At 40.7% G+C, this 13,543-nt stretch overlaps 1 protein-coding gene across 1 annotated transcript in view; it reads right to left on the bottom strand.

Moving 5' to 3' along the window:
* Positions 1-9,427: 9,427 nt before the first annotated feature.
* The window catches only part of MRPS9 (mitochondrial ribosomal protein S9), a 33,750-nt gene continuing 29,634 nt past the window's right edge, over positions 9,428-13,543 (bottom strand). Inside the window, exons 8-11 of the mRNA XM_056328079.1 lie at positions 13,210-13,378; positions 11,393-11,501; positions 11,031-11,200; positions 9,428-9,630 (exon numbers count right to left, since the gene is read on the bottom strand). Of these exons, the coding sequence (XP_056184054.1) occupies positions 9,539-9,630; positions 11,031-11,200; positions 11,393-11,501; positions 13,210-13,378 (540 nt within the window). The 3' untranslated portion in view covers positions 9,428-9,538. The remainder of the gene's footprint in view (positions 9,631-11,030; positions 11,201-11,392; positions 11,502-13,209; positions 13,379-13,543) is intronic.

A 13,543-nucleotide genomic window follows, 5' to 3' on the forward strand; every position in this document is an offset into this window, starting at 1 on the left:
CTGCTGGAGAGCCAGCGCGCTGCCATCAAGGAGGAGGTGAAGATATAAAGGATCACTCATTTTTGAGGAAGGACTGCTGCCACCCCAAAGCAGCGGTCACTCATCATACCTCTCCAGCATTGCTAACAGCAGCAGAGACAGGAGGTCTGACCTGCTCTCCCGCCCCACCTTTTCTCCTTTCTGTTTCATCTACAATTCCAGAAAGCCATAGGCCAGTTTTGACCACCAGCTAAAAGTTGCGTAGCCGTATTAGGTTCAGGAAGTCCCAAAAGCCTGTTGAACGGAGGGAGCCCTTGGAGAGCTGGTGGCCACCTCAGGGCAGATAAGGAGGCAGTGCTGTTCTTCTCTGAGAGCAGCATCTCCGGTGCTACTGGACAGAAGGACTTGGCTCAGGACACAGCATGAGGGCAGCAGCCATAAGGATGGACAGACAAGCTCAGGGTGCCAGGCATTAGTGTTCTCTTATTTGGATTCTCGAGTGAAAACTTGGACATGGTCAGAAAGACCAAGAGCTAAATAGACACCCAGTGGCATTCCCACTCTCTAGGTGTTACCAGATGACTGCAGCTCGTGGTGAGGCAGTAAACTGTTTCTCTGTAGTCACATTATGAGCTCTGCAAAGGAAGAGGAGCTATTTCCCATGTCCTATCCCAGCACCATAAGAACTTCTTAATTGCAATATTTATCTGACTTGTTCCAGTCTTTATAGCTTTATGACTTCCCTAAGTCATAACTATAGCATAGTTATCAAATTAGCTGAAGAAATTAAAGTTTTTTGGCTTTTTTATCAGAAAGAATAAACTATCTTCCCTTGTTCTAATACATACAATATATGTGTGTAATACCTGGATGCATATGTGTGGGTGTATATATATATGCATATAATACACTGATCAAATACTACTTTATTATCAAGTGGTGATCTCTGGTTGACCAGAATCTTTTTCTTACTTTTACCATGACTAAAAGAGACTGACACTCTTAGGCAATGTATTATTTTGCCAGTTACATGAAATTAAAAGCTAAGTAAAACCAGCAGCAATTCAGAATGGGAGAAAATCTATATACTGTAGAGATGTTGTATCTGGTTTTGTCCAGTCAGTCACTAAAGGAATTAGATAAAATAGTATTCAGGAAAAACAGTATTTTTTAAAATGCGTACCTACTAGGTAAATTAAAATTTAATATTCAGAAATTTACACTGAGCCACTAAACCACAAAACACCACCATGTACTATGTGCATTCGTAACTCCCATATCATAGCTCTGCCAGATGTCCATTAAAGAGGCTCTTTCTCTCCTGTGAAGCCAGCTCCTTCTCAGCCACTGGCACCCTCCTCATACACACATACACGCCACACCCCCCAAAAAAAAAAAGTGCTTTTATACTCTGTCCAAGAGCCATTTCCATACACTTAACTTACATCAGACTCAATGTCCAACACTAGCTGTAAGTAATCTTTGCTTTAAGGCCATTGCACTGAAACTTATCTCCACGCAAGAGGCATCCTGTCACCTGGGGAAACGCCAGCAGGGATCCAACAAGGACCTCCAAAAGGCATGGCAAAGCTTGCAGCTCTCTCAAGGCATTCAGCATTTAATGCCGCACTGAAAGGGGTGGTCATAGCTCCAGGGGTTTTGCCAGCTTTAGGAGCCTCACTGGACCTTTCTCGTCACAAACTGGAGGAACCTTTTGACTTGGGACGTTTCTGTCTGGTGGGAGTGAGAGGGAAAAGGGATTAACCTCCACCCTGTTTTCTCTCTGGTAGACTGACAATTCTGAAGAAGCCACGGCACGAGTGCAACCCATAAACTGCACTGTGCTATATGCATCCATGGGGTTTCACAGCATATAAAAGGTCAGATCTTTAATCCATAAAAACATACGGGCCAGATGTAAAGGGCCATGAAGTCCATAAGATTTACACTGCCTTTGGATCAGGTCCCGAGTGGATCACACAGTGGGATATTATCCTTAGGCAAGACCAGAACAAATGTCAGCTGGAAGAGTCAGGCCGAGGAAAGAGGAATTTGCTCTTTCTAAGCCGTGAGGTACGATCAAAGCCCCATCTTGCATCCTTTCTCAGTCCACATAGTATCTGAATAAAACATTTAATTCCTTCAAAGTATTTTTCCCAACTACTCAGCTTTGGCAGTGACCATTTTCTCATGCAATGTTGATTACCCCTACCATTTCCATGGTTGTCTATTATAAATAATGGCCACGCACAGAACTGTGTAGGTGAAGCACATTAATGTCGATACCACTCTGTAATGGGGGCATGTTAAGCTGCTTCTATGGGAAGGTCCCTTCCCCCTCCTATTTTGATTTTTTTCTGCTGCTATACTTGATGACTAGCAATAAAAATGGGTAAACAGAGATCCAAGGGAAATGAAACTACATCTGCGGAACATTCAGAGCCAAAATACACAAGGTGGATAATTTGCATGCTGCATGTAAAAAGTAGTTACGCAGCTTTCTTCCTGCTCTTTACATCTCCATAAAACATAATAATGGATTTCTAATTATACATCCAAATAATAGGCAAGCTGCAAGATGCTGGGAGAAAATTGGAAAGGGGGAAAGAAACTAACCAAAGGTACAGATGTAACGAGGGTAGTGACATTTCTATGAAGATGCTTTAATGGCTGTTAAGTAGTCATTTTGAAAGAGTTTTTTTTAAGTGTCCTAATAGGAGTTTTCATTTTCAGACAATTTGCTACACAGTTAAGTGATGTCAGACTACAAGCTGTAATCTACTACAATGACCAAAGAGGAGCTGTTTTCACGCCCATTACAATATATAATTGATTCCTAAATTGGCTTTCTACAAAAGAAACCAATCAGATTTATGCCAAATTCAGGCAGCGAATGAAGTCTTGACTTTTGATGTTAAACATCTGATAAACTTTATGCTAAAGTAAAGCTTTATATTTATAAATTATAAACTCCTTAAGGTAAAACCAAACTCACAGTGCATTAATGAAACATTGGCGGTGTCCCCTTTTTTATTGGCACATGACAGAATCTGAATCGGCCACATTGCTGTAGGGAAGGGGCACATCCTCTGCCCATGCAAGGTGTGAGAGCTCCGGCCAGCAGTTCCTCCTTCCCTCAGTGAAGCCCTCCCCCACCTGAGGGCAGACCAGCTGCCTGCCTCCCACCCAGCTTCTGGGGGAGATCCAGGACCCCCATCCCTTCTCAACAAAGGGTGACATCCCGAAGGGCTGAAGTGCTGGACACCATCACAGCATCGGTCGGTGCCACAGCTTCCGCACAGAGCAGTGATCAACTGCTTAAGCTGGCTCCTCTCCTAGGAGCTCCCCAGCCTTCAGCAGCTGTCAGGGTTGGATTGGTGCTCTAGCAGGGTTAGTTGCCCTTGACTCTCTGCTGCTGCTCTGAGCAGTTCTGCCTCCTGCCTAGTTTTTGTTTTGTACCTTGGGATACACTTGTTGGGGCAGCTGTTTTTGCACATTCCTGGTCTGAACCATCTTGTGGCTTCCAGAGGGCAATGTGTATGCTTTGCACGCTCAAGCCCATCAGTATCGGCTCCATCAGCACACCTGATGCAATCAGCTATCCCCAATGAGTTAAGGCAGAGATTACCCAGTAACCTTGCTGTTACAGAAACAAAGCAGCAAACGTTTTTCTAATGAAATTTTCTAAATATCATTTTCCTTTCTCATTTTGCCTTAGTCAAATAAAATCATTAAGTGTTCTTCGCAACTTGAGTAGAAAGGAGTCCTTCAGCCTTAGAAGCATGCACTTCAGAGAAGAAAATAATCTGCCTGTTTGCTTAACCTCTGAAATTAAACAGAGTTTGGAAGTAATGTTGCAGGGGGAGGATTTAGAATAGGTCTCAAAGTGACTTTTTTCACAGGGAAAGAAACTCTATGAGGGAAGCTGACTGTTAAACCTGTATGTCTTATCAGTTCTCCTAGCAGAAGCAACAGCTACCAGAGAGCTCTCCAAGGTGAAAGATACAGGAGAGACGCCTGTGGCCTTCACTCAAAAGCATCCAAGAGATGTCAGTGCTCACATCAAGGTCTTGCTAAAGAACAAGCTTTTAATTCCTAGGAATTAACTGAGTGAAGAGAAAACCAAATTGCTGTCTGCCTTGCAGGTGGGTGCAATCTGCAGGCGAACTTTTACTAAATAACAGATCCTAGATGTCTATCGGATCTATACTAGCAGGGGCAGCCCTCGCTTTAGCCAAGCAGAACTCAGCAGCCTCACCAAGATCTTTCAGAGTCTTGCTTCTCTCTTGCACTACACACAGACCACAAACACACCAGCACCAAGCCTGGCTCTGCAATGCACCACTGCAGCAGTTGCTGGTGGCGTTTCCTTAGCTGTCCCCGAAGCTGCTGACTGAGATGGGGATGCCCAGCTTGGGCTGAGCATGAAAGGTGGCGTGCAGCAGAAAGTTGGAAGATCCCGACAACCCAGCTGCCCTATGGTTTTCTAGGTGAGCTGAGCAGGGAGGCTATTGTGTAACCATGTGCTTGCAGTTTTTTTGAGGTGAAGCTGAATGAAGCAGATGTTTTGCCTCATGTGGCATTATCAGTATGCATTCTCAGGCATTGGTGCTCCCGCATAAAAGCTCTCTGTGGGGATTTTGCTGGCTAACCTTATACTTGCGGTGACAGGTACATGGGGCTCAGCCCAAGCGTGGAAAGCAGTATATAAGTCACAAGGGCCTTTACAAAGCAATGACTTCTTCCTCTGTTATGCAGTGTATAACAATATTCTTATTGTCGCCAATGAATAATCTAGGCTGCTCTTGCTCTGCACCATATTTTCCTCTAACACCTCTGTTACATTATACAAGCACAAATTTAACCCCAAAAAAAAAAAAAATCCTGTTGGTATCTCCACTAGCTAAAAAGCATTACAGCTGCCACTCCTATATGCAACTCAGCACCCACGGCATAAGGTATACAAGGTCAAAGTTTTAGAGGTGCCACCAACCCGGATCCTGCAGGGCTGCTCTGGGATTTGAAATAAGGACTGTACCAAGATCAGCTGCAGGGTTTTTTTAATCACTTCTGCCCTGGTACTGCTGGTGCAATCACCTTTGTCTTGGCATCATTGTGTCTTACAAGAAACAGCAGTTACTAAGGGAAAGTGTAATCAGACAAGCAGGAAGGTATCGGCACCCAGTCTTGGAACTGAGGAGAATTTACATTTTTTGGTCTCAGACAAAAACTGGTACTTTCAGAAGAATGTATTAGGGTATCATCTTGTATCTCCTGCTAATCATGTTAGCCTGAAATTGCTTCCATAATGTACTGTGGCAAGCACACACCACTCTGTTTATGTGATTTATGTCAGTATTGTCAGCATCTGAATATGACATTTACTGAAACGATCTTGAATGCCTTAAAGATTTAGTGTGTTGAAACACAAACCTCCTCTGTGGAGCACCCAAGGCTTTCTTCCCCTCAAAATGAGCAAGTTGCCAGCCAAGCAGAGGAACAACCACTACTGCTGACATGGCTGGCAACTAGAAGAGAAACAGCAGGTGGGATTGGAATTGCCCACCCAAAAGACTTCAATATTCAGTTATTCAATACTGAAAACAGTGAAAGTGATTACTGACACAATGGCCGAGGGTGGATGCTAAGCAATATAAGGTCTAAACTCATTACTGCCCATTTGTTTCCATCTTTTATTCCTCTCCCACACTGCTTTGTCTATGTGGGCAGGTACACAGTATGTGAGCAGCGATTTGTGTCCACAAGTTTTGCAGGACATTTAGTAAGGTACTACAAACCAATACCCACTGGGTGCTGGCAGAGCATAAAAACATACATTTGCTTCTCATCCCAGCCCATGAATTCTTATCTATATACAATATCACAGAATACTGTGAAAATTAATTTCTATATGCACAAGGATTTTATGAAACTGTACAGATGAAAATGCAGTTTCAGTAACAAATCCCCCTCCCCTTAGCCAAAACCACTTTCTGGCATTTTATCTAAATAATTATATTTATTAGTTAAATATATGATTAATATGAGAACATTAAGGGTAGGTTTAGGTTAGACATAAGACAAATTCTTAACAATGAGGGTGGCGAGACACTGGAGCAAGCTACCCAGAGAAATTGTGGACATCCCATCCCTGGCAGTGTTCAAGGCCAGGCTGGATGGGGCTCTGAGCAACCCGGTCTAGTGGAAGGTGTCCCTGCCCATGGCAGGGAGGATAGACTAGATATCTTTGAAGGCCCCTTCCAACCCAAACCATTCTGTGATTCTGTGACTTTACCTTTGTGACGACTCGTAAAATGCTACCATACCATTTCCAAGCTTCACACATCAGCTGGCATTTCTTAGAATAACATTGTAAGTATTACCTATACACTGGTATTAGATTACTAGCTACTAGAAAACTAGCATTAACTGACATTTATTATTTCTCACTAAAATTTGTTTCTCTTAATCAGGAGAAAAAAAATCCTGAAAAGACAATCTGAATCTACCTTTTCACTTACTTCCATATTAATCTGCTGTTATAAAAATCACTATTTATAAGGAAGATTCATCATCATTTCTCTCCCAAGTATATATATATCACTTCTGGAAATAGCTCGTTTCATTCGATTGCAAACTGCTCCATCTCGTGGTAACACAGCAGCATTAATTCAAAACAGAAACATCCTTACAGCTTTACCTTCTGACTGACTGGTTTCCTCACACTGAAGAAATGTGACAATCACCAGAAATCAACAGCATAGAGATATTCCATTTGACTTAAGAGACAATTTTGGTACCTTAACGCAAAGCAAAACATTAACATGGTGGATGAAGAAAAAAAAAAAAAAGCCTGGATGAATCACCACATACAGCCATCAGAAAGCACAGAAGGCTTATGTCTTTTTGCCCACATTCAGAAAGTATTTTAAATATTTAAAGTATAAGCACCTGTCACATCCAGGATGCTTTTCTGAAATCTTGTTGGCAAGATAAGGTGGTCCACACCACAAGTGGTTGAAAATTGAGATCTGAGAAACCTGACTTGGACACAGTTAGTAGGTAGTGTTCAGGGCTGCTTTCAATAACCCTGGGAATGCAAGGGCATAAGAGGAACAGAAGAGTTAAAACAGAATATTCAAACCGGTAAGCCAGTTCTACTGTGTGCCGCTGTCACAACCCAAAATTAACAACCCCAATGAAATTTCCTTATTTGGTTCTCCCATAAGATACTTCAGTTCTGAAGGGTCCATCCAAATGAGTGGGAAAAAAATGGCAGTCTCACCTTCTGATGAGCTTTAACACGACGGAAACAGTCTTTCTTAACACAACTATTTCAACTCCTAAACGTTGACATGTACTGCAGATGAAGAAGAATGTCATACAAGTGAAAAATGCAAAAAATATGTACAATTCTGGTTTTTTTATTTTCAAAATGCTTCTTTTGGATCAGTTTCAGAGTTACTTGGAAGGCTGAGCGAGTAGCTATGAAGCAAGTGACCTAGTTCCACAGCATTAACTAGTATTTCTAGGGACTTCCCTAAAAATCAGGGATAAATTCTAAAACTTTACCCTACCTAAAGTTTTTGCTGGCTGTAAACACCAGAGGCTGTGCCCATACTTTTTTGGAAGGTAAAACGTTACAAGAAATCTTTTAAAACATGATACAAGACTTGGTCCGTTGCAAGCACAACAGAATCATAGAATCATTTAGGTTGAAAACGCCCCTTATTATTGAGTCCAACCGTCAACCCAGCACTGCCAAGTTCATCACTAAACCATGTCCCCAAGCACTAAATTACAAATCTTTTAAATACCTCCAGGGATGGTGACTCCACCACTTCCCTGAGCTGCCTGTTCCAATGCTTGACCACCCTTTCAGTAAAGAAGTTTTGCCTAATGTCCAATCTGAATCTCCCCGGCACAACTTGAGGCAGTTTCCTCTAATCACTTTTTCCTTGGGAAAAAGAGAACCGACATCCCCCTCGCTACAACCTCCTTTCAGGTAGTTGTAGTCTCATGTATTTTGACTAAGACAAGCTACCTCAGCAATGAGAAATCTTGCTCAAGTTTACCGAGTACTGAATACTGAATTTACTGAGTATTCTCATGAAACGAGGTAAAAAGAAGCACAGAGTGGCACTGGGGAGTAAGGAATCAGCAACACATCAGTCAAGGATGCATACCCAGTTTCTGACCTTTGCTGTTCTACTCAGTTCAAGAGGTCCATTTACTCGCTGCCTGCTCTTCAATGATGCCTGGCAAAATGACCACCATGCAATTCACCCATAGATATCACCTGCGGTGATCTACTAGCACCTTTTGTTACCTCTGAGGCATTAATACTTTTGGTATAACCTACAGCAAATAAGCAGCAGGGCAGGTACTCTAGCACTTAGAAAATGTGGCTGGGGAAGAAGAATTCCAAGTACAGAAGTCTTCCAAATTAACAGAAAGTTGGAATGTGTCCTGTTGTTAGAACTAGAGTTGAGTTCTTTTTCTTGCTTTCTCCTGGCAAGATGAACCTTATACTCTTTTTTGCTGTAGCCCAGCTCCTACGGGGAAGATGAAGGATACGCTCTTCCTTGGAACCTCTATGTATCTGACCTCTGTCCCAGGAAGGAAGTTGGCAATAAACCAAAACCTTGTGCTTTTGGGCGAGTGCTGTAACCACTAATCTATTTTGGAAGGCTACAATTATAGACAGGAGGTGGGCAGCACTGTCATCACCTCCTGCTTCTGATTTTAAAAAAGACAAGTTATGACTGTATTTGGCAAAGAATCCAATGCTATCTTTGTGCATTAGCCATATTCAGAACACGCCTCCTTGATCAGGCCCCTTGAGATTTAAGGGGTGGAGAAGCGTATTCTAAAAGATTAACTTCAGCCTAATCCCTTCAGCTCTTTCTGCATTTGGAAGAAGCAGAGAAAAACCAACTCCTCCAGAGGGTGATTCAGAGCACCTAAATTTAAATACTCGCTCTGAATCACTCCCCACTTAACCTAGGGAGGCATCCTGGAGACAAGAGATTCCACAGGCAAAGGTTATCCTCTGTGACTGTTCCTCTCTCAACATCCCCTCAATTGTCAGTACCGTTCTCACTAGTTTCTCAACTCCTCCACGGCTTAGGTGGGAAGTTGTCACTTATCCTCAGATACCTGTGAGGCAGAAAGGGAGGCATGTCAAAGTTGTCCAAATACCTGGTTAGGAGCTGTCTAATTCCAGGATTTAGACAGTCAAGTCACTAAACAAATAGACTGATTTTTAGAAGTTATAATATACCAACAGTTTCATAAATTATTATTGACTTCAGTGGAGCTAAGATGCAACATCGGCATTCGAGCTGCTCTTCTAGATTCAGCATTTGGCAAATCACACCATAATTTTCCACAATTTTAAATAAATTTAAAGAAAGTTGTTGCTTTTTAAACAGAGAAAGCACAGTAGTTATAATGGAAAAAGTCTTTATTACTAAATATATTTATACGACAGTTTTAAATCATAAACCAGTATGTTTGAAATTCTGGTAGCATTCTGACATTCTTTGAATACTCAAACTTAACGCTTTTTCCAAGTGAATTTCCGTCTGGCTCCCTCTTGACCAGGCTTTTTTCGTTCCTTCACACGTGGGTCAAGCGTTAGCAGTCCAGCTACAAAACACAGAAAAGCACCCATTTGTTTACCGGTTTTAGTTGGTATTACAGACATACTACATGTGTGGGATTCAAGGCAGCCAATAACTCTGCATAGGAACGGTAACATCTAGAAGCATAAGGGTTCAGTACAAAACACAAAAGGAATTTTATCAGATGCTCTAATATTTTAACTTTTCTTCAGTAAATGAACTTTCTTCACATTTTACTTCACAAACCACTAAGAAAATCCCACATTGTTTTATATCTATACCGCTTAAGCCTTTACAGCAGCAGACTCCAAACATTTTTGGTCAGTAGCCCCTACCAGTGAAAATTTTAAGCACGCACCCACAACGTATGTGTATTTATTTATTTATAAATCTCATACAGTAGTGCAATTGTAACATTTTCTTCCTGCACTCCAATGGATCATCTTGTGCAACACTGGGGTGCACACATCCCACTTTGGAGACCACTGCTCTGAAGTGGACTTAAGTGTTTCCGAAATATATTTGGCAGTGTCCAAAACACATTCAGAATTACACTGTTCTCATCACAGATAGCCAACTCATTACAATGTCAGTTTACAGGGGTATTCCTAGCAAGTCATACTTGTCAGTACTGAAAAATCAAAGAAACTTGTTTCAAAGATACTAGCACGAAGATAGCTTTACTTCCATGGATGGCAATAGAGTAAAAAAAAAAAAAAAACCACATAGCTGTTCTGCCAGTAATACATGCAGGTATGCTCCCTACTAGTCCAGGAAGAGCACAGTTAAAAGCTCACTGTTCATAATTCTCTATTTGGTGAAAGAAGTATGGCATCTAATCACAGAGAAGCAGCAAACGCTGCAGTTACCCAAGTAAGTTCTATCTTATCATAGGTAACTTGGAAACCCTAAATAAAGCAAGAGAGGAAAGAAGCTCCTTCGGTCTGGCTAACTGTACATAATGTTTCTGCTCATTACTAACCCCTTCAATGCTAACTCTCTAGCATCTAGTTTATGTTCAAGAATAAAACTTCTTTAAACATGAACAAGATGCAACTAACCAAGTAAAACAAAATACAATGTTAGGATCTTACAGCTCACTAATACCTGATCCACATTTATTTGTTAGAGAATAAACATTCATGTTTTGTGATTCTATGTTGAGGCAATATGGTTAATACAGCCAAGAGAGGTCGTGAACAGATGGAAAAATGCTCAAGAAGTCATCCAAAATGTACACAAAGGATGCTAGGAAACAAGTGAAAACAATTTATAAATAAATGCAGAACCCTTCCATGCATTATACAAGGTTTCACTGGGATTATTTACTCAAATTTGCACTATCTGATCCTTAATGATCCTTCTATTAATTCTGTTAATTATCAGAAACACATTAAGAAACACTGAAATAATTTCAATTCCTACCTTGCCTCATGAATTCCACCTCCTTTTCAGTCACAAAACTCCTTAATGCTTTTGCAGAGGCTAAACGTATTGCTCCAGCTTGTGCGGATCTTCCTCCACCAGAGACTGTGCAAACCGTATCATGTTTTCCAACTCTATCAAGAAACTGGAAAGGGAACAACAACTGTTCTCTAAAAAACAAAAAATATAAAATTTAAAAAATTAAAAAGCAAGACCAATTTTCATATAACAGTATGTTATACAGAAACTAGAATATAGCATCAACTCTGTGGAACACAGCACCAAAATATAATTGCACGACATGACTTTTGCTGGAATAATTTAAGTACAGAGAAGAATACAGCATTTCATGGTGCTCTCACCTGTCCTGCAACACTGGGAAGTAATGTAAAATGTCTATTCCATTCACTGTAATTTTTCCAGTCCCGTTGTCATAAACTACTGCAGTAGCTCTTGCTGTTTTTCTTACACCTTAAAGGAATTAAAACCAATCTGTTATGAGGTTTCCATATTCTACAGAACTTCAAGTGCCCAAGAATTTAAGCAAATCTCAACACTTCCATAGAGTACCAGCCGCTTCTTTTTGGAGGCTGAGGTAACAACAACAACAACAGAAGTCTATTAAGCAGGGGGAAAATGTGTGTTGGGAGAAGATGAGAGGTAACACTCTACCTCCCAAAACTTCAGTAGATCAGAACTCTCTATTGACCTGGTGACGTCACTGTATATGAAAATAAACAGTTTGCTGAATTCCTATGTTTATCCTAAGTACAATTTCCAATAACATTAAAATACTTTATAAAATCATACAAAGGTCCAGAAGTTTAAGAATATTCACATGGAAAAGGTTAACACTTTAATTATACTGGCATAAGTAATGCCTATGCATCATTTAGCATAGTTTCCTCAGAAATTACTACTTACAGTTACCTAAGTGCATTAGCTTCAAGTTAAACTGTGCTAAAGCCTAAGACCAATCTTCTGTAGCACAAAGGAAGCAATCGTTCTGATAAATTATGAATCAAATTGGATAGTTTTCTTAATTTAGGGGGGTGATGGGACACAAGACTGTTCTTGAACTTATAAAATCTGGTGGCTTTTCTTACATAACATGGGGTGCATGTTTAGCAAACCTCAATAACTACTGTTCCGAAGACTCTACTGAAACCCAGTGTGGATTAAGTCCCAGTTAGGTGCTCTCACATCTCCTTGTCACAGCATCTTGAAGCCAACCCAGCTAGAACAGAGCTCTCTAGCCACCTTGTCCTCAAATTCTCTGCGACTTTTGTTCTTATCCTCAGCTGCTGCCTGCTGCTTAAGAATACATGTCATCTCTAAGATTCCTCTTAAATGTGCAGCATAAAGTGTATGTGTGCACATATGCTTCATCCACAAAGTCAGACTTTCCTGTAAGTGTGTTGCTGTGTTACTTTTTCTAGGCAATCACTCATATCGTAGATCATATTCTTCCACTGTGTGATCCTCCACTGAAAACGTAAGCAGACTGTGTTTAGAAAGTACAGAGACCTTCATGGCTTTTCTCTAGCATCTTCTCCACCTCAATACCAATGACCAATTCTTGTCTCTGTCTCAAATGCTCTGTCCACTTGTTAAAAAAAAATAATAACCTATGAATTCCCTCTTTGCGTTATCCTATACTGTCTGTAAATATCCAAATGCCTTGGTATTTGTTCTTTGCATCTTCGAAATTCTCCTTTGCAGGACTCCCTACAAAAGTTATGATAACGGTTACTTAGTGGCCTCAGCATGCCACTTTAATATTAAGCAATGACACTGTTACATCCCCGGAATTCTCCATATGTGTTCATGCTCCCCTAGTCCTCCAACCCTTATGTTCAACACTCAACTCTTGCCAGCAATGAAAGTCTTTTGGTATCCTACAATACACAGCACAACAGGGTCCGCTTTACAGAGGTACTGCTGTATAGAAATACAGATAAAAACTAACAGTTGATAGACTGTGCCAAAAACTTCCACTTTGTTACCAGGCCATGTCATAACTTAGTACGCCATAACATAATTAACAGTTATACATACAACATACACATAAGCATATAAAATGAAGTACTGACAGATTCAGCAATGTTGTGTATACTATTAGAAAGTAGCATGAAGACGAAAAATTCTGCATTATTACCAAACAACTAAAAATTATTACCTTCACCAGTGCTGAAGGCCACTCCTCGCTCGTCATACTTCAAGGGCTCAATAACTACCTTTTGTAACTGAATAGGAACTTCTCTGGTAAACTTTTGCAAATAACTCTCCTCGATGTCACTACATGGCAACATCACCAATTTTTGTAGGAGCTGAATAAATCTTGAATACTGTAGACAACAAGACTTCATTAAAGGATGCAAGTGTAATTGCATTTGCTTAAACTTTCTATTTCTGTATAATTTATCTTTCTTATTTCATTTTTTTTATGATTTCTGACAAGATGACACTTTTGCACCTACATGCTGATTTAAGAACAGCATGCAGATGCACCA

Source organism: Falco biarmicus, chromosome 2 (genome assembly GCF_023638135.1).
Source record: "Falco biarmicus isolate bFalBia1 chromosome 2, bFalBia1.pri, whole genome shotgun sequence".
Classification (NCBI taxonomy): domain Eukaryota; kingdom Metazoa; phylum Chordata; class Aves; order Falconiformes; family Falconidae; genus Falco; species Falco biarmicus.